We start from the raw sequence: 22,456 nt of genomic DNA, 5'->3' as shown, positions 1-22,456 counted from the left end.
CCATTCTGCACTTGCTCAGTCTATAGCTGAAAATGGGAATCTGTGATAAGCACTAGGATAGAAGCACAGGCAGGACTGAATCTCCATTTGTGTGTGGGCCTTTGGTTGACACTGGTAAAATACAAAATGTCCCAGGATATGTATGTTGGGGGACAGTTCTAAACAGCAGCTTAATTTTTTTATTTGCAGCAAAATGTAGAGGTCTAAGTACCTGATTGTGAGTCCTGGTAGCAGGGGTAGGCTGAGATAGGTGCGACCACGTGGTGCTGCCAACTGGGAGAGCAGCCTGAGGCAGAAGCCTCCAGATGGCATGATATTCCAGGCATGACTGAATCTCCATTACACAAAACTTAAAGAAGAGAATGACCTGAAGTCATTCCCAATTTTGTCGAGGTGCCCCCGACCGACCTCACCGAGGCCAGCCAGGAGCACCCACGAGATGACGATGACAGATGCCAGTCATACTGTACCGTCTGCCGTCCGCAAGGCAAGGCAAGGCAAGGCAATGCTGCTGCATAGCGCTGCAGCACTGCGTCTGCCAGCAGCATCCAGCAGACATACGGTGACAGTGAAAAAAGGTGAGAAACAATTGTTTTCCCCTTTGCTTTCACGGGAGGGGGAGGGCTGATGACATATACCCTGAACCACTCGCAACAATGTTTCTGATGTTCTGATCAGGCATTGCGAGCTAAACCCAGCATTCAAATGGTTTTTGGAGAGTGTGGAAACTGTGGGATAGCTACACTCGTCAGTTGCCCCTCCCTCTGTGAGTGTCGATTTGATTCTTTGGCTTTCTGGTACGCTTGTCTCAGCTCCTTAAGTTTCACGCAGCACTGTGTTGAGTCCCTGTTGTGGCCTCTGTCCATCATGGCCTTGGAGATTTTTTTCAAATGTTTTGGCATTTTGTCTTTTGGAATGGAGTTCTGATAGAAAAGATTAATCTCCCCATACAGAGATCAAATTCAGTATCTCCCGCACAGTCCATGCTGGAGCTCTTTTTTGATTCTAGGACTGCATGGTCATCTGTGCTGACCAGCGCTCCATGCTGGGCAAACAGGAAATAAAATTCAAAAGTTCGCGGGGCTTTTCCTGTCTACCTGGCCAGTGCATCCGAGTTGAGATTGCTGTCCAGAGTGGTCACAGTGGTGCACTGTGGGATAGCTCCCGGAGGCCAATAGGGTCGAATTGTGGCCACACTAACTCTAATTCGAAATGGCAATGTCGATTTCAGTGCTACTCCCTTCGTCTGGGAGGAGTACAGAAATCGATTTTAAGAGCCCTTTATGTTGACAAAAATGGCTTCGTTGTGTGGACGTGTGCAGGGTTAATTCAATATAATGCTGCTAAATTTGACATAAACTCGTAGTGTAGACCAGGCCTAAGATTTAGAAGGCTTTAGAAAACCTTTTGCTAATGGTGTTAAGAGTGAAATCTAGTTCCCCTTCATGAGTCATACAAGTCGGTTCTAGTTTCTTCTTGACTATTTTAAATTACCCACAGGCCAAGGCCATGCCTTTGAGACTCAAACTCAGTAAGACAGAAATACTGACTGTTTCCCTTCATACTTCCTAAAAGTTATTCCCAATGTGAAACTTCAAGTCAAAGCGCCACCTGCAATGGTAAGTCACTTTAGTTTCGCAAACCCCCATGAAGCCACCATTCAAACCCTCACAAAGCTCTCTCCTCCAACTGACTCTTAAAGTCTCATTTTGGTAGCCATTACTTTGTCTTGTAGAGTTCCTTAGTTTGCAGCTGTCTCAACTAGAATCCTAACTTTAGTTCTACTCAGATAAAGTAGTTCTTGGATGAGCTGATTCCTAAATCAATTCTCCATTTTATCCAAAAGATGGCAAGACTTTTCATTGAGCCTACCAGATTCCTAGATCTCTGGAGTACTATTATAATTTTCTCTTGTAAGAACTCGGTTTTCCTGTCCAAAAGGAGGCAAGTCTCTATTTCAGGGATGAAAATGGCTACACAACTACCTTGTGGTTTGTGCTCATTCATCTAGGTCTGTATCCACTTCTTTGGCCTCCTAGAACAAGGTATCTTGTATGTAAATCTGTAAATCTGGCTGCTGGGCTTCTGCTCTCATGGTTACCAAACCTCAAAAACTAGTTCTCAACTAGTTCAGCCTTTGGGCACAGACTGCTTTGGCAGACCGCAGTGCTATCATACCTTTTCATTCTGTGTTTTTCATCTTAACCATCCTTTTATTATTAATCATCTACTCTATTTTCCGGATGGACACATTCCAGGATGACAGGTCAAAAGCATTACAAAATGGGACAATTATGTCTTAACCTGTAAACTAGTCTTTTTGTATGAATGCATTTACTAATGCAAGCCCCCTACATTTTCTTTGTTATCTTTTGTTTTTATCTCAATGTTCTGTGTAAATTATGCCCATAGTATCTAAGCTTTAGTCTCATTCACCAGATTATCTGAGCACTTGGAGTTACAGGGATGGGACTGCTCTTCTTCAAATCTCTGTGCTTCCTAGCAAAAATCATCATTATTGCAGAAAGATATATGTAGCATTCAAAATATCAAATTCATAGATAATACTGAAAAAGTCTAAAAATATAAGAAGATAAGAATGAATATCTCCATACCTGTTCGCAGCTTCAGTACTAATTGCTGTGGCTGGATCTGGGTAATGTCCTCTGGTTTGAGCTTTTCTGCAGTATCTTTGCTACGATTAGTTACCTCTTTATTTTTGAGGACTCCTTTGGTACCTCTAGGATTTTCTATTTCATCTGGAGAGCAGCCCTTACTCTTTAGTGCTGCCAAGTCATCACATCGGGCAGAAGTTGGCTCTCCTTCTTGTAAAAAATTCTAGAAGATATGGTGAAGAACATCAAACTCACAGCAATTTACAATCTGCAACACATGGCTTGAGCACATAATGCTACTTTTGATATTTACCATTTTTATGCACCAAGAACCTCTAGAGACACTAGGGTGACCAGACAGCAAGTGTGAAAAATCAGGACAATGGGTGGGTGGTAACAGGAACCTATATAAGAAAAAGACCCCAAAATTGGGACTGTCCCTATAAAATCAGAACATCTGGTCACACCAAGAAACATGGCAATTTTTTAAGTGTATTTTAAATTGTAAAACATAAAACTATGAAATACATTTATTTACTAAACTTAGTAATGACAACAGTGAAAAATTTATCTAGTACAGCAGCTTATGGTTAACTTTACTAAAGTCAATCTGTGCATGTGACTGAGGCAAGGTTAAAAAAAAGGGTTCAAAGTCACTCTTCCAACAGCAACATGAAGTCACTATTCAATTAGCTACTCTGACTAAGATGCTCAAAAACCACCACCAGCAAATGAGAAAAGCTGCCTTTCCACAACTAGCCTACAAGAAACTGAACATATGTAATTGATATGTGCGGCAACAGAACTTTAGTTTTGCCTTTTTTGGGAAACCTTGTAATTAAATAGTCCACCACAGTATTTCGGTAGACTATAACAGAATTACAGTGCTTTGACAACTAGAAGAAGAGCTCTATGTAACTCAAAACCTTGTGTCTCTCACCAACAGAAGTTGATCCAATAAAAGATATTACCTCACCCACCTTCTCTCTTTAGTGATGTATACAACTCCTGACACATTTGAGAAAAGTTCCACGAGGAGGAGGAGGTAGAGTGAGGAATGTACTTCTGAACTAAAGAGTCTTGGAAAACTTTGTCTTGAACAAAAGCTACCATCCCACAATACATAAAAGCATTTTGACCCGTAAATACAGTATAAATACATGCACTCATATGGTTTCTAGTATGAGGCATTTTTAATCACTGGAAGAAATGGGAAGTTTTTTCAATACATAAGCAAAAATTGAAGATATTTATGCACAGCTCCTAAAATATGTCAGACATATTTATTGATGTGAAACTAGACAGGAGATACATGAATCTGCAACCAAAACCACAAAGTTTACTAAATATATTCCAATATTTATGGAAGGTATGTGTGTGGAGCAGTAAATAGGTACGGTTTCGTGTCTTAAGTATAAGTCTTATTACTAAAAATCAGCAAACTTACATTATAACTTGCATTTGGCAGCAACCACTCTAGTTAAAGTTGTAAAACACTATTAAAATTCCTGTTTTCAGTTTTGTATAGTTTTCTGAAACTTTCAAATTTCAGATTGCGATTTTCCATATCTGATCCCTGTTCAGGTTTTTAAGTTGGAACAAACAGTACAACATATGTGGCTAAGACTGTAGAATAAATTGTATGATATTATCTTGTATTATTTGATACATAAGATCAGACTCTGTACATTCAATTTTAAATTTTGCACTTCCTGACTTGAGTGATTGATTACATAACCTTGCATTCTCTCTCTTTTTTTTTTTTGGTATGAAATATAAACCAAAAACACCAATCCACCCTAAGAATCAAATATTGAAATTTCAACCTCTTGAACCTCCCACTCCCAGCTTCCCTCTTCCACTGTGTCTGTATCTAAAATTACCAATCCTCTAATGTCACTGGGAGAATATAATTAAACACATCCTGACAGACTCCAGGCTGGAATGATTTTGAATAACTATGAGACAGATCTCCTAAAGTCTGTGTGCCCTTAATATTTGGCAATGAAAGAGAGATCAAAATCTCTGAAACTTTCTGATGGCCAGACCTAACCAATCCAGATTTTATCCATTTATTTAGCATAAGATACTTAAATTGTTCTTCAGCTTTGATTTAGACATTGTAGACACTGAAGTAAATGGCTGCTATTGAAATAAAATAAAAAAAATAAAATAAAATAGGGTAAGAATAGATGGTTTTCAGGGTACTAAACACCTAAGACAAAACATCAGAGAAAGCATTTCACAAATATACTCACTTGAGCTTTGCACCAGCCACAGTTTGGTCCTGCTTGTATACATTCCCCACATGATTTTGCATTAGCTTTTATACAATCACTTCCACCTATCAGGGTACAAAAATAAATTAATTTCATTTTAAAATATGCTGGTAATCACACAATTTTAAATAAATTCCTCATTACTAGCCACGTAACTCAAGGTTAATCCAGTTCAAGCAAGCCACCAAGAAAAAGCAAAATATGAGCTATTATTTTATTATTATTATCATTATTATTACTGCTTCTCTAACATGTTACTATGACGTGCATGAAGGCAAAAGTGTGCTATGTTAAATGAAACCGTGGTAAAAATATACAGTTCAACTTTACTTTAAATCAATCTATTACCGAATTCAAGGTTGTTACAACATTTAAATGTACCTGGTTGGGCAAATCCATCCCAAATCGAGCAACATAGTAGTACAACCCAGAAGAGCGAGTTGAAATTTGTCTGAAAAATAAAAGATGAGTAGTTGAGCTACTAATATACCAAACGTAGCAGGACAGCATGGTAATATGGACATATAAATGTGATTCAGACACTATTGTGATGACATGCCTCAATTAATCTTGTCAAATAGGTTAGGTGAGTGTGTTATGACCTGGTTAAACAAAATATGATTGTAATTCTAGTATATGCAGATTGGATGTTATGCCTGGAAGGTACCACTGTGGAGAGATTATTTCCAAATTATTTTTTTTAAAACAAATTATTTTTTAAAAAACTTAATACAGTGAAGTTAGAACCCTGTAAGGAATATGAGGGCTTTCCTACATGAACATTCAGTTTGCAGCAAGCTAGGGTGTGAATCTGCCCCTCCCTAGCCTGCTGAGCACTAACTATCCACAGGGACTCTGCTGATACACACTAACAATTCCTCGGTGTGCTCTGATCTCCCCTGCTTTGAAACAGCAGATCAAAGAATACTAACCATTAGTGCAAGTCAGCAGGGCCTATATGGACAGTTAGTGAACAGCAGGCTAGTGAGGATAGACTCACACTCTAGCCTGCTGGAAACTAAATGTTCAGATAGACAAGCCGTAAGTAGCACAATTTTTTTCCTCCAATATATATTACTTTGCATTTATCAACACTGAACTTCATCTGCTGTTGTGATGCCCATTCATTTTGTTTGGTTAGCTCCCTCTGACCAGAGCCAGCTCCAGGCACCAGCTCAGTAAGCATGTCGGGCTCTTCGGCGGCGGGTCCCTCAGTCCCTCTCAGAGGGAAGGACCTGCTGCTGAATTGCCGCCAAACAAGAAAGTGGCACAGTGGAGCAGGAGCCGACCACGGCTTCTTTTTTTTTTTTTTGCCGCTTGGGGCAACTAAAACCCTGGAGTCGGCCCTGCCCCTGATGTTCTTCATATTCTTCTCTGAATTGACTAACCTAATCAATGCCGTCATCTGCAAAACTTTGCTACCTCACTGCTCACCCCTCTGTCAGTTTGTTAATACATACATTAAACACTGCACTTAGTATGGAACCTGGAGATATCCTGCTGTTACCTTTTGCCATGATGAAAACTGCTAATTTATTTCTTACTCTGTTTCCTGTCCTTTAGTCAGGTTTTGATCCATGACAATACTTTGCCTCTCATGCCAGGACAGCTTCATTAATTTAGTGGCTTCCAGTTAGAGATCTTATCCAAAGCTTTTCAAAAGCATAAATAAATTACGTCAGTTGGTTCTCCTTTATATATTATATTATTGACACTTTCAGGGTATTCTAACAGATTTGTGAGTCATGATTTTTCTTTGCAGAAACCACATTCTTTAGAACCTATCACATTATGATCTTCCAGGTGTTTTATTTTTCTGTTTTTAATTGTTTCAACAAATTTACCAAGTAAAGATGTAAGGCTTACTATTTTGTAATTCTCTGGATCCCCCCTGAAATCTTTTTCTAAATATAAGGACGATATCTACTATCCTCCAGTCTTCTGGTAGAGTAGCTGTTTTAATGAGAGAGTGCAAATTTTTCATAGGTTAGCCCAGGGTGACTAAAAGTAGATGATTTAAAAAAAATAAAATTGAATTTTTTAAATTTAAATCACATAGAGGGGTTTAAAGTTGATTTAGATATTATATCAACCTAGGGTAATACCTAAACTTACTATAATTTATTAACATCATTTAATTATAAGAAATAAAATTAGGCAGTACATGTTTGCAGCTAAGTTTTAAAGAAAATCAAACCACTGAGTTGGTAGAGGTCACTGGCTAAACACCTGGAACCAGAATTTGTTGAAATGATAAACAGCAACCTCTTCTGCAGGTGCAGAGAATATTTTCTTTATTTCAGTTTATTCAACTAGTTCAGTTCAAGTATTTGCTCCTTCAAAATTTAAAAAAAAAATGGAAATTGAAAAAGCAGGAAGACTTGTTTTCCCTCTTCCAATTTATGAATTAAAACTAGGTGTGACTAGTTCTAAACTAGCGACTAGTTCTAAAAACCTGAAGGACATGATGACCAAACAAACAGCTCAATTCACTAATTACAGATTATTCATACTTTGTTTAATAAATTGGTTAATTTTAAATGCAAAACATGTTTTGATTAACTTACATTAGAAAAAAAGCATCCAGCTCATTTAAGGTAGCTTTATTTAATCAATACAAAATTAAAAATGCTGTTTGTGCATTTTAATTGAATTTTAATTTCCATCCAAATAAAGCTTGACACAAATCATAAGTAATAAAAAAAATTGATCGATTAATAAGTGGTGTTCTACCATAATCAAAAAGAATGTAAAAATTAAGAATCTGAATAAAAGCAAATTCTGCTTCATAATTGCTTAAATAAATATGTATAGTTATTGTGTATCCTTTTGGTTACCAAAAAAGAAGCATTAAATGTAATGTAAAGGCTATATTTAGCTGTAAAATAACATGATGTAATGGTTAAAAACCAACGAGAATCAATCTTTCTTTAGGTAAAGAATTAAAAAGTACAAACCCAAAACAGGATTAAAATCAATTATTTAAATCAAGGTTCCCTGCTTGCCAATTTAAATCATGATTAAAATCAGTGATTTAAAATGGCTTGGATTTAAATCAATCTACCATGCTTCAACCACTTCATACTTAAGCTCCATCAAATCTATTGGATGCATACCATTCGGGCCTGGTGATAGTATCTAATTTTTATTACCAAAAAAGAGCAGTTATCTCCCTGTGGTGATGACTGATGCACAGAAATCATTTAGTTTTTTATAAACATCCTTAATTGGTCCCTTTATCTCTGGTGATCGAGCAGACCCACCAATTTAAACTAAACATTAGAAAAATGTCCTGATTTTGTGGTATGTTGGACTGAATAATAGTTTCTCAAGGAAATTTGTGGAAACATCATTTTTCAGTTATTTAAAACCAGACTGGGCAAAAGCACTGTATAATATACTAAAGAGAACAAGCTAGCATTTTGATATGACCTAACAGGTTTTTCCTCCTTATTCATCTTCTAGTCAATTGTTATTTTAGGAAGACACCACAGTGATGAAAACACTCTTTTCCTGTCATTTCATTTAGTCCAAATGGCCATAAACTAGTTAAATGCATGCACCATTTTCAAATAAATTACTCCTTCTGTTCTCAAAATGAAGATTGGAGAAGGTCATAATATAGATAATCCTAGGTTAGAGTGCAGATTCTAGTGCGTACAATAATACTCCATAGTCTGTTGGAATATAAATAGATATGAAATGTTTTTATTTCCATGGTTTCATACCATAGGTAGTTATTTGAAGCCCTCCCAGACATCTTCAAAGTACCAAAATTAGATGTTATGGAATTTAGGCAGGAAGAAATCAAGTTTAGTAAGATATTTTACCGTGCAAATGTAAAAACTCAGAGAAACTATTAAAAACGAGACTCAGTGATCAGTTGGAAATAAAAACACAAACAATTTTCACATAACTATTTACAAAAGACATGTCTCATTCTGAGTGACTTTAATATGACTTTAAAATTGATCTGAAAACGTCAGGAATCAGGCAAGACAAACAAGGATTGAGTCTTTTCTTCACACTACAAATCTTAAAGATATCCCTAAAAAATATGAGCAAGCTACATATTATGCACATTTTATAAGAAAAGAGAAGAACAGAATTTGAATGCTTATAAACCACTGTATCCAGAAAATTATTCGACTTCTAGTTTCCCTAATTATTATGGAAACACCTGGTAGTTATTTCATAGTGTTCTAAAATGGAGCATATGGTCCTGTTTTCTCTACAAGCATATAGCCACTCAGTGTGAAATTTCACTTCTTAGGCACTTTAAATTTTCTATGTAATTCTTATCTGGTTTCTCTTCATAACATTTTTAACAGAAATTACAGTATTTGAAAATGGGCTCTGGCTGCAAATTTTCTTTGGCAGTCTTACATTTCTTTGCTGACAGATTTCTTTTAATAATTGTCTATTTTTCAAAAATATTGGAAGAGAAGAGACTTATTAATAGATCTGAGGCAGTGGGGATAGGCTTTTTGTTTTCTATAAAGGATTTAGGAGCATTTTTAGTTGCTACTGAAAGTTTACATACTCTGTACCCAAGCATGATTGACAGGGGATAGGTGCACCGAAGACGGACTGACAATCTTCTCCATCAGGATCCACACTTTTTTATCCAGTTTTATACTACAATGGAAAAGGTTTCATATGCTGGCATAGGAGCTGCATTTCTGTCCCTAACAGAATTGCCTTCCCCATCAAACTGCTAACCCTAATTTAAACATTAAAAAAAAACAACCTATGAAATTAAGACACAAAAAAATAATTGTGCAGCAGTTAGGGTTCTCTCTCTCTCTCACACACACACACACACACACACACACTCTATACCTGACACAAAAAGATATGGAAAGTTAAGCTACCTAACAGTGCATAATCCTCTAAGTCCCATACACCTTACCAACATCCGATAACTGTACACCAGAGACTGCATCCTGAATTCTGCTCCACTAGAGGTGTGCATCTTTTGCCAAATTACCCTCTCAAAAACACACTATCAAACTTAACATCCACAACTATTAACGTTTGGGGGAAATAATTGGATAAAGGGGTCTGTGCAGAGTGCAACAGAAGGGAAGAGTTAAGGTTGCAGTATGTAGTCTGTGGTGTACTGTACTTGTGGTAATGGTAATGAGTGTGCCTGTGGGTAGAGAAAGGTAGGTGTTCTTGGGTAACTTTGAATTTTCTTGCTTTTGTGGGTTTGTACCAGATATATTGTGCATGTAGAAATCCTGTTTCACAATTAAGTTTTTTGAGTATTAATTTACAAAAAGCTTCAGTTTAAATACAATATATGCTGCTTCTTTTAATTGTATTAAATTCAATAAGTAGAATTAAATTGCTGGCACCACACAGCCTTTACCGTTAGTGGAAATGAGAAATTATAAGCAGATCACCTTTTTAGGGCAGCCTAACTGGACGAACAGCAAATCCATGCAGACTATATAAATAAGTCTACAAAGATGTGACACACTGTTGAAGCTATGACTAAGACAGCCTGGAACAGAAACATTCCTGAGGAAGTGCAGCTCTGTGATGAATGTAGTTCTGGGCATAGATTCCTCATAAAGTTAACAACTAAAATGTCTTTTTCCATATATGGGAAGGCCAATGACTCTCCTGAAACAAGTGCCCTACCCATCCTATACATACTAGTTCACTTCCTTTAACTATATTGCTTAATAGTTTTTCCATCTGGACTGTTAAATAAAACATTTCAACAAAGTTTTGTATCTCTGATACTTATGGATCCAGACACTCTTAGCACAGTCACAATCAAGCTCCAAGCGCCACACAGCACTAAACCACAAGATACTGTACCAGAATATAATTGATTGCTACAGCAAATGCATGAGGGCACTGTTTAGGTATTTTAAATAAACCACTTCTTTTTTAAAAAAAAATCTGCTTTTTCTTAATATGCTGCTATGATTTTTTTTCTGATTTAATCATTAAAAAGACTAAACCTGCAAAATGTTGAATCCTCACTGCTATTTACTGATTATTTTCCAGCTATCAAATCATCCGGTTTTGTTCTTTCCTACAAAAACAGTTTAAACTATGTCCTCATGAGAACATGATTTAAAATTAGGATTGCCAACTTTCTACTGGCACAAAACCCAACACCCTACCCCTGCCCCTTCCCTGGGGCCCCGCCCCTCACTCACTACATTCCCCCTCCCTAGATGTCTCTCTCTTCCCCACCCTTACTTTCACCAGGCTGGGGTAGGGGCTTGGGGTGCAGGACAGGGTGAGGGCTCTGGCTGGGGGTGCAGGCTCTGGGGTGGGGCCAGGGATGAGGGGATTCAGGGTGCAGGAGGGGGCTCCAGGCTAGGGGGTTGGGCTGAGGGATTCAGAGTGCAGGAAGGGACTGTGGGTTGAGGCAGGGGGTTGGAGTGCAGGAGTGGGTGAGGGCTCCGGCTTGGGGTGCAGGCTCTGGAGTGGGGCCATAAGGTAAGGGAGAGGCCTTTGGTCTGGGGCAGTGGGTTGGCGTGCGGGGGGGGGGGGGGTTTGAGGGTTCCGGCAGGGGGTGCAGACTCTGGTGTGGGGCCGGGGATGAGGGGTTTGGGGTGAAGGAAGGGGCTCTGGGTTTGGGGGAGACTCAAGGCTGGGGCAGGGGGTCGGGCTTACCTCGGGTAGCTCCCAGGCAGCGGTGCAGCGGTGCTAAGGCAGGCTATCCCCCACCTGTCCTGGCTCCAAGCTGCACCACGGAAGCAGCCGGCAGGTCTGGTTCCTAGGCTCCCAGTGCTCAGGACATGGGCAATGCGTGGAGCCCCTTGGCACCCCCACCTAGGAACCAGACCTGCCGGGGCTCAGTGCGCAGCCAGGACAAGTAGGGACTAGCCTGCTTTAGCCCTGCAGCATCTCCGACCAGACTTTTAATGGCCTGGTCGGCGGTGCTGACTGAGCCGCCAGGGTCCTTTTTCAACCGGGCATTCTGGTCAAAAACCGGATGCCTGGCAACCCCACTTAAAATATTTCTGCACATTAACAACTGTCTGATGGTATTTTAGCAGAGTGTATGTATGTACCTATTTTACAGAGGAAGGTTGGTATATAGCCTTGAGCCTCTGAACATGTGGCTCTCTGAGTTTCCTTGCTATTTGTATTTATCTGTATTGTGTTTACTTGGAAGGCTTTTTAAAATAAAATATAACAGCGAAAAAGTTTTGAGGCGACTACTTGTAATCACTCATAAGGTGTGTTCCACTTGTCAAAAAGGATGAAGGCTCCTTTGTAACGTAAATATTTTTTTAACTGAGAATGAAACATATGCATCTTGTTTAAAGTGCCAGTTCCTGTGACATCTAGGTGCCAAGGTTCTCCCTCAGGAAAACCCAGGCATCTTGAAACTTTTTTTCTTCTCCTACATAAAACAGTTAGCAATCATTTATTAAATTAGTGGTAGCATAAATGTACTTGATACAGAGGATAAGAGTACTGGAAATATGAACTTTTCCAAGCCACCTCATCCCTTCCCATATGTTCAGCTTGTTGGAAGTATTGTAGTCTTAACACATATAATGTTTGTTTTACACAATGTATATGTGATACAGTATACAACCTGCCTGGAATGTGGATCAGGAAGCTTCAGGATTCTGGGAAGCAAAGATTAATGGGCAGACACCAGAAGCAGGTGGAGCCCATTAAGTTAGTTGCTGACACCACTAGGAAAGCTGAACAGCTACAGGGAGCAAAGTTGGCTATCCACCTTGAAAGAGGATACAGCTAAAATGAGTGAATTTGTTTTGAAGCTTGGGTTAACGGTAATTGGGGATTTCTGTTTATCTTTCTGAAAGAAAACTAGAGATTTTTGTTTACTAAATACTGAGACAGGGAAATTTGGAACTGGGTGCAGGGCAATCCCTAGAAGAGAATTTTGTTTTATTGATTTATATTCCTGAGGATTTATTTATTTATTTAGGTGGTGGGAGAGGTGTTCAAGATCTTTTGCCCATCCTAAGTACAACACTGTTGCAATTTACTCTACCCTTGATACTAACTGTGGGTATCCTTAAGTTACGTGAGTTCTGTAAGCAACAACTTTATGTTCCATAGCAGCACTAGACCACCAACTAACTCAGGGGTCGGCAACCTTTCAGAAGTGGTGTGCCAAGTCTTCACTTATTCACTTTAACTTAAGGTTTCACGTGTCGGTAATACATTTTAACATTTTATAGAAGGTCTCTCTCTATAAGTCTATACTACGTAATTAAACTAAACTATTGTTGTATGTAAAGTAAACAAGGTTTTCAAAATGTTTAAAGAAGTTTCATTTAAAATTAAATTAAAATACTGATCTTACCACTGCTTGGCCCACTCAGCCCACTGCTGGTCTGGGGTTCCGCTCACCTAGGCTGGCAGTGGGCTGAGCGGGGCCTGCAGGACCTCGGCTGGCAAGGGGCCGGCAGCTGGGACCCCAGACTGGCAGCGGGCTGAGTGGGGTCGGCGGTTGGGACCCCAGACTGGCAGTGGGCTGAGCAGCTCAGCCAGTCCATTGCCGGTTTGGGGTTCTGTCTGCCGGCTCCTGCCAGCCAGGGTCCAGCTGCTGGCCTCGCTCAGCCTGCTGCCGGTCTGGGGTCCCGGCCCTGCCCACATAAAGTGGGTACCTACCTTCTCCCTGGTTCGAGCCCATTCTCTTCCTCTCTCTCTGCACTGAGCTCAGGGCTGGGGGTGAAAGAGCAGGCTGGGGGTTGGGGTGCAGGGTCTGGCCAGGAGCTAGAATGAGGGAGGGGGCTCAGTGTTTGGGCAGGAGGTTTGGGTGTGGAGCGCTTACCTGGGACAGCTCCCATTTGGTGTGAGGAGTACAGATGGGAGTGTGTGTGCGCGTGTGTGTGTGTGTGTGCGCGCGTGTGTGCGTGTGTGTGTGTGCGCGTGCGCAGGAGCTCATGCTTGGTGCTCAGGATGGGGGTGAGGATGTGGGGGGGGTGCAAGAGTAAGGGCATGGGGTGGGGAGGGCTGGGCATGTGTGAGGGGTGCAGGAGTCAGAACAGGGGCTGGAGGTGTGTGAGGGGGTGCAGGAGTCAGGATGTGGGATGGCTGGATATATGTGTGAGGGGTGCAGAAGTCAGGGCTGGGGTTGTGGGGGTGCAGGGGTCAGGGCAGAGGGCTAGGGGTGTGTGTGTGGAGGGTTCAGGGGTCAGGGCAGAGGGCTGGGGTGCTTGGCTCAGGGGAGCAGCTCACAGCAGGGGGCTGGAGGGGATATGCCCCATCCCCACCCCTTTCCCCAAGGCCCTGTCCCCATCTCTTCTCTGCCTCCTCCCTGGAGCAGCGAGCATGCTGCGGCTCTGCTTCTCCCCCTCAAAGGGAAGGAGAGGAGGAGGGGCAGGAAAGCAGCACGCTGGGGGAAGAAGCGAGGGAGGTGGGAGCTTGGCTGCCAGCAAGACCAAGCTTCTGCCTCCAGGCCACCGCCGTTCTGGGGTTTTGGCTGCTGGCTCCTGACAGCCGGGGTCTCAGCCCGCTGCCAGCCTGGGGTTCCTTCACCCAGGCCAGCAGGGGGCACTGAGTGGGACCAGTGGTGGGACCCTGGCTGGCAAGGGGCCAGCAGCAGGAACCGCAGAGCGATGGCAGGCTGAGCAGCTCAGCCCACCGCCATGTGCCATCAAAAATCGGCTCGTGTGCCATCTCTGGCACATGTACCGTAGGTTGCTGACCTCTGAACTAATAGATTTCACTGTCCCCCCTCCCTTTCTTATGCCTTCCATCCAAATGGAGTATTCTCTCTTTGTTTAGGACTGCAGTTGACATGACTTAAAATTTGTCCACAAAAATCTCAATCAGGTTTCTAGCAGTATGTTATATGCAAGGCCCCCTCTACTCTGTAACAAGCTTGATGCAAGTTCTTCAACAAGGTGCCCACATTCTGAGGCAAGCTAGAACAGCAATTTGGAAAGTCTGTAGCAGCTTCAGCTACTTAAAAAAAAAAAAGTGTTGAACTAAATCTCAGCACTAAATACAATTAGGTAACGTCTTCCCTCTACTGAACCTTTAGATGGTACCCTAATTCAAATGGTAACCTCAATTTAACTGATGCAAAACTGTTGCCTTTGACCGTGACAGCCCTGAAACAAAAGGAATGTTTTAAATACAAACTGGCTTACACTAAGTCACGTCAATTTCATGCGACAGTTTTAGATGATTATAATAAAAAGATTGCCTGAAAGGCAAAACCTTTTATCAAAACTTTAGAAAACTAGCAAGCAGGGGCACAGACCCCCCACAATGATCAGTGTGGGCACACAGCTCCTCCAGCCCCAGGGCCGTGGCAGGAGAGCACAGAATGTGCCCCTCCAAAAGTGGTCAAATTTTTATTCCTATGCCTGCCCCTGAAGTACCAGTCTTTCATGTGGATATTAGTACTATATTCTACAGATGGATGCACTGGAAATCCCCAACATACAGATATTTACATTGGTAAAAATATAGGCAATGATAAAATTAAACAGGCTGCCTTACAGTTGAAACAAATGGCTTCTTTATGATGTTCAAGTAGTATTGCCATATTAATTTATGATACTATGACATGACGTATGCTTGACTGAATAGATATTGGGTGTCAAGAACCACAGTTCTCCTTACCTTTGTTTTGTGAGAGCTAGGTAAGAAATCCCAAAAAAAGATGAACTGACACTTAAGTTCTCCTGTTGCCTTTTCAAATTAACACATTACCAGAAGGGTGCACAACCAAGAAGTAAAACGCTTCACAGAGTAAAGAGTTATTCCCTCCATGACCTCTTTGCACTCAGCTCCCCAAGAACTCAGTTCTACTCCAGCCTTCCTCATTCAAGTATTTTTGTTTGGCATACAGCAACGCTACACTAAGTTGATCAGGCTCAAACATGGGGGGAGGGTAGTGGATGCAGGGTACATCACAGCTCCAGAGTTACACAGAAACCCTCTCCCTTTATATACATTACACATTTCACCGCATTTGCTATACATTGCATCACACATTCTTGGATTGGTTTGTTTACTTTGCAGGAACCAATCACATTCCACACACTATCCAGGGTTCCACTTCCTCTTTATCTCCTCTCTACATTCCTAACTTATTTTGTCCCTTCATGTGTTAATCACTCATGACAGGACAGGCCTCAGCTACACCAAGAAAGGGGTAATTCACTCGAGTGCTGAGCTGCTATTTTCTTGGTTTTGCTAATACTGTATAATACTATTGACACACCAAGTTCAAATTCTCTGGGTGGTTGGGGAAAAAGAGATAGCTGGCAAACACTGAACAATTCCATATTCACAGAATTTCAATTTTAAAACCACTGGGCCAAATAACTACACAATGGACTTTTTTCAGAGGAAAGGGGACGTGCATTTTACAGTGAGTACTGAGAGCTGAAAAGCAGGAAATCTTGATATAAACGAATGTCCTCCTGACAAAAGGAATCTTTATAAAGCTGATGAAATGAAGGGGCTTAATTGTCTTATGCCAGGGAACTTCATTTCCTACATTTTTGTATCCAAAAGCTCAGTATAGCTTTTGTATAGCGCATCCATATGACATAAGTAAATTGAAATTAAGATTCAATTCTGATCTTGTAGTAGCACAAATAAATATCTTACACTAGGGTAATCAATAGGTAGATTGTGGGCCAAATCTGGAACACAAAACACTTTCGACCAGACTCCAAAATCTTTTTATTTACTTTTTATCATTTTTTAATTATTATTTTCTCTGAAATCTGGACCTTGACAAAAAAATTTTTACTGCCTTACATCAATTAACTATTGACTTAGTTCAATGAAGATACCCAAAGTTGACAGTGAGCGTTGTCAAGAAGTATTCTCTTCACAGCATCACAATCCAGAGGGAAAATACGCGAAAGTGAGCTCGGTATAGAGTAACATTTGTCTGCAGATTATGGTGCCAACTTGTTTTCAGCAGTTAGCACAAACACTTGAAAATAAAAATGGATTCCAACCCTCAGACAAGAATTGAACTATCAACTGTTAACATGGAAAAACTGGAAAATTGCTTTCCCATTAATTTTGAAAACAGATTTCAATTTAGACAGTTTACTACATGAGATTAATCACTCCCAGGGTGCTAACTCAAACACGTTACAAGACAGGGTTTGTTGTTTAGGGGACAACTGAAGCATGCACTGTGAAGCTACACCTCTACCTCGATATAACGCTGTTCTCGGGAGCCAAAAAATCTTACCGTGTTATAGGTGAAACTGAGTTATAATGAACTTGCTTTAATCCGCCAGAGCCCCCCCGGAGTGCTGCTTTACCGCGTTATATCCAAATTCACGTTATATTGGGGTAGAGGTGTATAAACAGAATATTCAACAATATTTGTTGAATCCGATTTTTGCCCATTATCCTCTATCTTGTTATAAGTGAAAAACAGAACAATGTGGTTTCTCAAACTCTGCTTGATAAAGTTAGAAATTTAACTGAATGACTCTGTTTCTTAATACATATTGTGTATTTGACTGTATCCCGATTACAAACTCACAAAAGAAACTAGGTTTAAATTTTATTCCATGTGAAAAATTTCTGTATAAAGAAAGTTAAAATTAAATAGGAAACAACAATTTCCTGTTCAGTTTAGACAGAACAATTACAATGTACCAGTACCTAGTTTAGAAAACCCTGTGTAGAATGGGAGACAAGGAGAAATAGGAAGTTTAACTGTTGTCTTCTAGCCATGCAGAATCATATCATGGTTCTGTAGATCCTGCTAGGGAAGCATTATGTCCATAACTCTGAAGCTTAACCAGAAGGAGACAAAGAGCGGAGGGGGGGGGGAGGGGGAGCGCATTGTATGGGTTGAAGGTTCTGAGGGGAGCAGTCAGGTGGTTGGAAGTGGGAGGGGGTAGATGGGGGGGGTAGGCTGTTTGAGGAGACGTAGCCTTCCTTACTCAGCCCTCCATACAGTTTTGCAACCCCAATCTGGCCCTCAGGCCAAAAAGTATGCCCACTCCAGATATAGTTGGTTCAAAATAGAACAGCTCATCTTACAGGCTATAACGTCTTGATCATTAGACTCCTGTTAAAGTCTCTGTAGGCTTGCTGTCATTGATTTCAAAGTAGTTCTATCCATATTCAAGATTCTTGAATGGATACCGCATAGCAAGTCTTTCCAGCTGAATACTGTGGTCAGAATTAACTTGTATTGCCTTAGTTGTAAACTGAGCTTCAGGGCACTTTGTTTCTATGTATTTCCATATATCCTTCACCCCCCAAGCTATGAAATTCACTGACTAATGCAGGTTTCGGCAACCTTTCAGAAGAGGTGTGCCGAGTCTCCATTTATTCATTCTAATTTAATGTTTCACATGCCAGTAATACATTTTAACATTTTAGAAGGTTTCTTTCTATAAGTCCATAATATATAACTAAACTATTGTTGCATGTAAAATAAATGAGGTTTTTTAAATGTTTAAGAAGTTTCATTTAAAATTCAAATTAAAATGCAGAGTCCCCCAGACCAATGGCCAGGACACAGGCAGTGTGAGTGCCACTGAAAATCAGCTTGCATGCTGCCTTTGGAACGTGTGCCATAGGTTGCCTACCCCTGGACTAATGGAATTGACGATGCTAAACTTCACCTAATTCAGAGTCCAAAGAAATATTCACATAATTCAAAAGCTATACTAACTAGTCAGCTTTGAAGGACACACATAGATTATTGTCATGATTGCAGCTGATGAAGCATCCTAAACAGATCCCTTATGTTGACAGAAATCATGCGTGCTGTGAGATACTTCATATTAGAAGAAATTAACATAGGTACATTACAGGCAGAAAAAAAAGAGTGCAAGAGAAGCAGAAAGAAGTAGGGAGGATGGAGTGACAGGAAAGGAGGGCATAGAAAATGTTGAAAACAAAATTAGCATAGTATGAAAGATGAGAAACCCAAACAGGGCAATAGAAGGGCAGAAATAGAATGAGCACGGGAAAAAACTTCAAATGGGCCACACACAAGCTGGGAACAACAGTACTTTGAAGGAACCAGGCTGCAAGAGACAATGTGGGGACGTTGCAACTGGCAGGGGCCTATTTCTTTGTTATGAGCCCAGTAAACACTGGCTGCATCCCCGTATATGCCCCATCATTCAGTGCACTGGAATGGCTTCCTACAAGGAGCAATGTGGATTACACTGTTCCTACTTCAAGACCTTATAACCTTTTTTCTGTCTTTAATGGTTGCACAGTGCCCAGCACAACAGGGAGATGGTTCATTACTTGGGCTCTTAAGGGCTACTATAATACTAGTAATAATTTAATTTAATACACTTATGCAGATTCTGTTATGTTAAGTGGTTTTTGAAATGTTAACCACATTTATACAATTTAGTTTTGTCCTCGATTTTGGGGTCTTTTTCTTATATAGGCTCCTATTACCTCCCACCCCGTCTCGATTTTTCACATTTGCTGTCTGCTCACCCCAAGCCCACGGGATCATTCTTCCCAGACCCCGAGCTCCTGGTCCGAGAGGCTAGCCCCGGCCCCTCCCATTCTGTCTCCCCTCCCCCACAGCCTCAGCTTGGCCCGCTGCCAGCCCAATGATCTGGGCGGCGGAACTGTGAGCTCCTGGGGCAGTGCAGCTGCAGTGCCTGGCCTGACTCGGTGCTCTGTGCTGCATGGTGGTGGCCTGGCTCCAGCCGGGCGGCGCGGCTGTAGCTCCACCAGCCCCTGTGCTACAGGCAGTGTGGTAAGGGGGCAGGGGTGTGGATAGGGGTCAGGGGGAACAGGGGGTTGAATGGGGGCAGGGGTCTGGGGGGCGGGAAGTCAGGAAGGAAGGGGGAGGGGTTCCGGGGGCAGTCAGGGGACAGGGAGAAGGGGAGGTTGGATGGCGCAGGGGTCCGGGGGGGGGCAGGCCACCAGCCCCTCCCCTAACCAGCCCTCTATACAATTTACGAAACCCGATGTGGCCCTCAGGACAAAAAGTTTGCCCGCCCCTGGTTTAAGAAGTTAGTCTGCCAAACATATCAATGTTAGAAAGGGAAGTACTGCTTATAGACATGGGAGATTTTTACAGCTTATAAATTATGCATAAACACCGCACAAAGGAAATTAATTAGAACTGAATTGAGACTTAATTCCTGGTGCGATTGTTAATACTTTATTTCTAGGGCTGTCAAGCAATTTAAAAAATTAATCGTGATTAATCACACTGTTAAACAATAGTGAGGCGTGGATTGCCAGGCACAGAGTTGGAAGGGTATGATTGTGGCAGAAGCAGCAGGTAGATACACACTGAGAATGACCGGATGCGGTAGCTGTGGCATGTACATGGTCCTGGAGGGGGCACCTGAAAGGAGTTTTGTCTGCATGAAGTGCCGCCTGATAGAGCTGCTGGAAGAAAAGATAAGAGGACTGGAGATGCAGGTGGAAACTCTGGCTGAGTTTAGAAGGGGGTTTGAGCAGATGATGGAACACAGACATGATGAGGCACAGAGGATAAGCTCAGACGAGCGGATAGAAGCAGGACCAAAGAACTCTGAGGAGGGGCTGCTGGGTGAGGAAAGTGGATGGTGGAAGCATCTGACTAGGAGAACCAGGCAGAGGAAAAGACGGGCCAGCGATGGAGAAACAGAACTCAGGAACAGGTTTGCTGAGTTGGAAAATGAAGATGGAGCACAGCAGGCTGCTGAAGGAGAGAGGGCAAGGAAAAAGAGATGAGCAGCTAGTCCTGCAGAAGGAGGGGAGGAGTCAATGGAGGCGACACCAAGTATGAGCCCTAGGAGGATTGTAAGGGCGAATACAAATCGAGAGGACTTGCGGTCAGCTGGTGTGGGGGATAGACCGGAGAATCACACTGTCGCCAGGAAAAGGCAAGTCTACCTGATTGGAGACTCTTTACTGAGAAGAATAGACAGGCCTGTAACTAGACCTGATCGGGAGAACAGAAGGGTGTGCTGTCTGCCAGGGGCTAAGATACAGGATGTGGACCTGAGGCTGAATAGGATCCTAGCGGGAGCAGGAAAGAATCCGTTGATTGTCCTTCATGTGGGAACGAATGATACGGCTAGTTACTCGCTGGACTGTATCAAGGAGGACTATGCCAGACTGGGGAAGATGCTCAAAGAAATCGAGGCTCAGGTGATCTTCAGTGGGATTCTGCCGGTTCCTAGAGCAGGGCGACGGAGTGACAAGATTATGGCGATGAACAGATGGCTCAGGCATTGGTGTTATAAGGAGGGCTTTGGGATGTACGGTCATTGGGAAGCGTTTACGGATAGACAACTGTTCGCTCAGGATGGACTTCATCTAAGTAAGGAGGGAAATAGAATTCTAGGATGGAGGCTCACCGACCTCATCAAGAGAGCTTTAAACTAGGAAGTTGGGGGAGATGGTTGGGAGATGTTCAGGAGATCTCCACGCCGGAATATAACCTGGAGAGGGAAGTAAACAAAGTGAGAGGGGATACCCTTGCGGACCAAAGAATTGATCCAAGGAGGAATAGTGGAGTAGAAATCAGATTAACGGGTGATGCTGGTGGTAGAAGGTCTGTGCACGACGGGGGAAAGAATGTCACTGACGCCAAATGCCGAAAATTAAAATGTCTGTACACTAATGCGAGGAGCCTAGGTAACAAGATGGAGGAACTGGAGCTACTGGTGCAGGAAGTGAAACCGGATATTATAGGGATAACAGAAACCTGGTGGAATAGTACTCATGACTGGAGTACAGGTATTGAAGGCTATGTGCTATTTAGAAAAGACAGGAAGAAAGGCAAAGGTGGTGGAGTAGCCTTGTACATCAATGATGAGATTAACTGTAATGAAATAAGAAGCGATGGAATGGATAAGACAGAGACTGTCTGGGCAAAAATCACACTGGGTAAAAAAGCAACTAGAGCTTCCCCTGAGATAGTGCTTGGGGTGTGCTATAGATCACCGGGATCTGATCTGGATATGGATAGAGACCTCTTTAATGTCTTTAATGAAGTAAACACAAAGGGGAAATGTATGATTATGGGAGACTTCAACTTCCCGGATATAGACTGGAGGATGAGTGCTTGCAAGAATAATAGGGGTCAGATTTTTCTGGATGTGATAGCGGATGGATTTCTTCATCAAGTAGTTGAAGTACCTACGAGAGGGGATGCCATTTTAGATTTGGTTTTGGTGAGCAGTGAGGACCTCGTAGAAGAAATGGTGGTAGGGGACAACCTTGGTTTGAGTGATCATGAGCTGATTCAGTTCAAACTAGATGGAAGGATAAACGAATGTAGATCTGGGATTAGGGTTTTCGACTTCTCGAGGGCTAATTTTAAAGAGTTAAGGAAATTAGTTAGGGAAGTGGATTGGACGGAGGAACTTGTGGATTTAAATGCGGAGGCCTGGAATTACTTTAAGTCGCAGCTGCGGAAATTGTCGGAAGCCTGCATCCCAAGAAAGGGGAAAAAAACCATGGGCAGGAGTTGTAGGCCAAGCTGGATGAGCAAGCAACTCAGAGAGGGGATTATGAAAAAGCAGAAAGCTTACAGGGAGTGGAAGAAAGGCGGGATTAGCAAGGGAAGCTACCTTGGTGAGGTCAGAACATGTAGGGATAAAGTGAGGAAGGTTAAAAGCCGCATTG

General features: G+C 41.8%; 1 protein-coding gene across 2 annotated transcripts in view; it reads right to left on the bottom strand.

Moving 5' to 3' along the window:
• ITGB1 (integrin subunit beta 1) overlaps window positions 1-22,456 on the bottom strand; it is an 80,593-nt gene that overhangs the window by 36,041 nt on the left and 22,096 nt on the right. For both annotated transcript variants that reach the window (XM_050939069.1, XM_050939070.1), the window contains exons 2-4: window positions 5,276-5,345; window positions 4,874-4,959; window positions 2,616-2,838 (exon numbers count right to left, since the gene is read on the bottom strand). In XM_050939069.1, the coding sequence (XP_050795026.1) occupies window positions 2,616-2,838; window positions 4,874-4,959; window positions 5,276-5,345 (379 nt within the window). The remainder of the gene's footprint in view (window positions 1-2,615; window positions 2,839-4,873; window positions 4,960-5,275; window positions 5,346-22,456) is intronic.

Source organism: Gopherus flavomarginatus, chromosome 2, assembly GCF_025201925.1.
Source record: "Gopherus flavomarginatus isolate rGopFla2 chromosome 2, rGopFla2.mat.asm, whole genome shotgun sequence".
NCBI lineage: Eukaryota > Metazoa > Chordata > Testudines > Testudinidae > Gopherus > Gopherus flavomarginatus.
The sequence above is the reverse complement of the archived record's forward strand: the minus strand, read 5'-3'. Positions and strand labels throughout refer to the sequence as shown.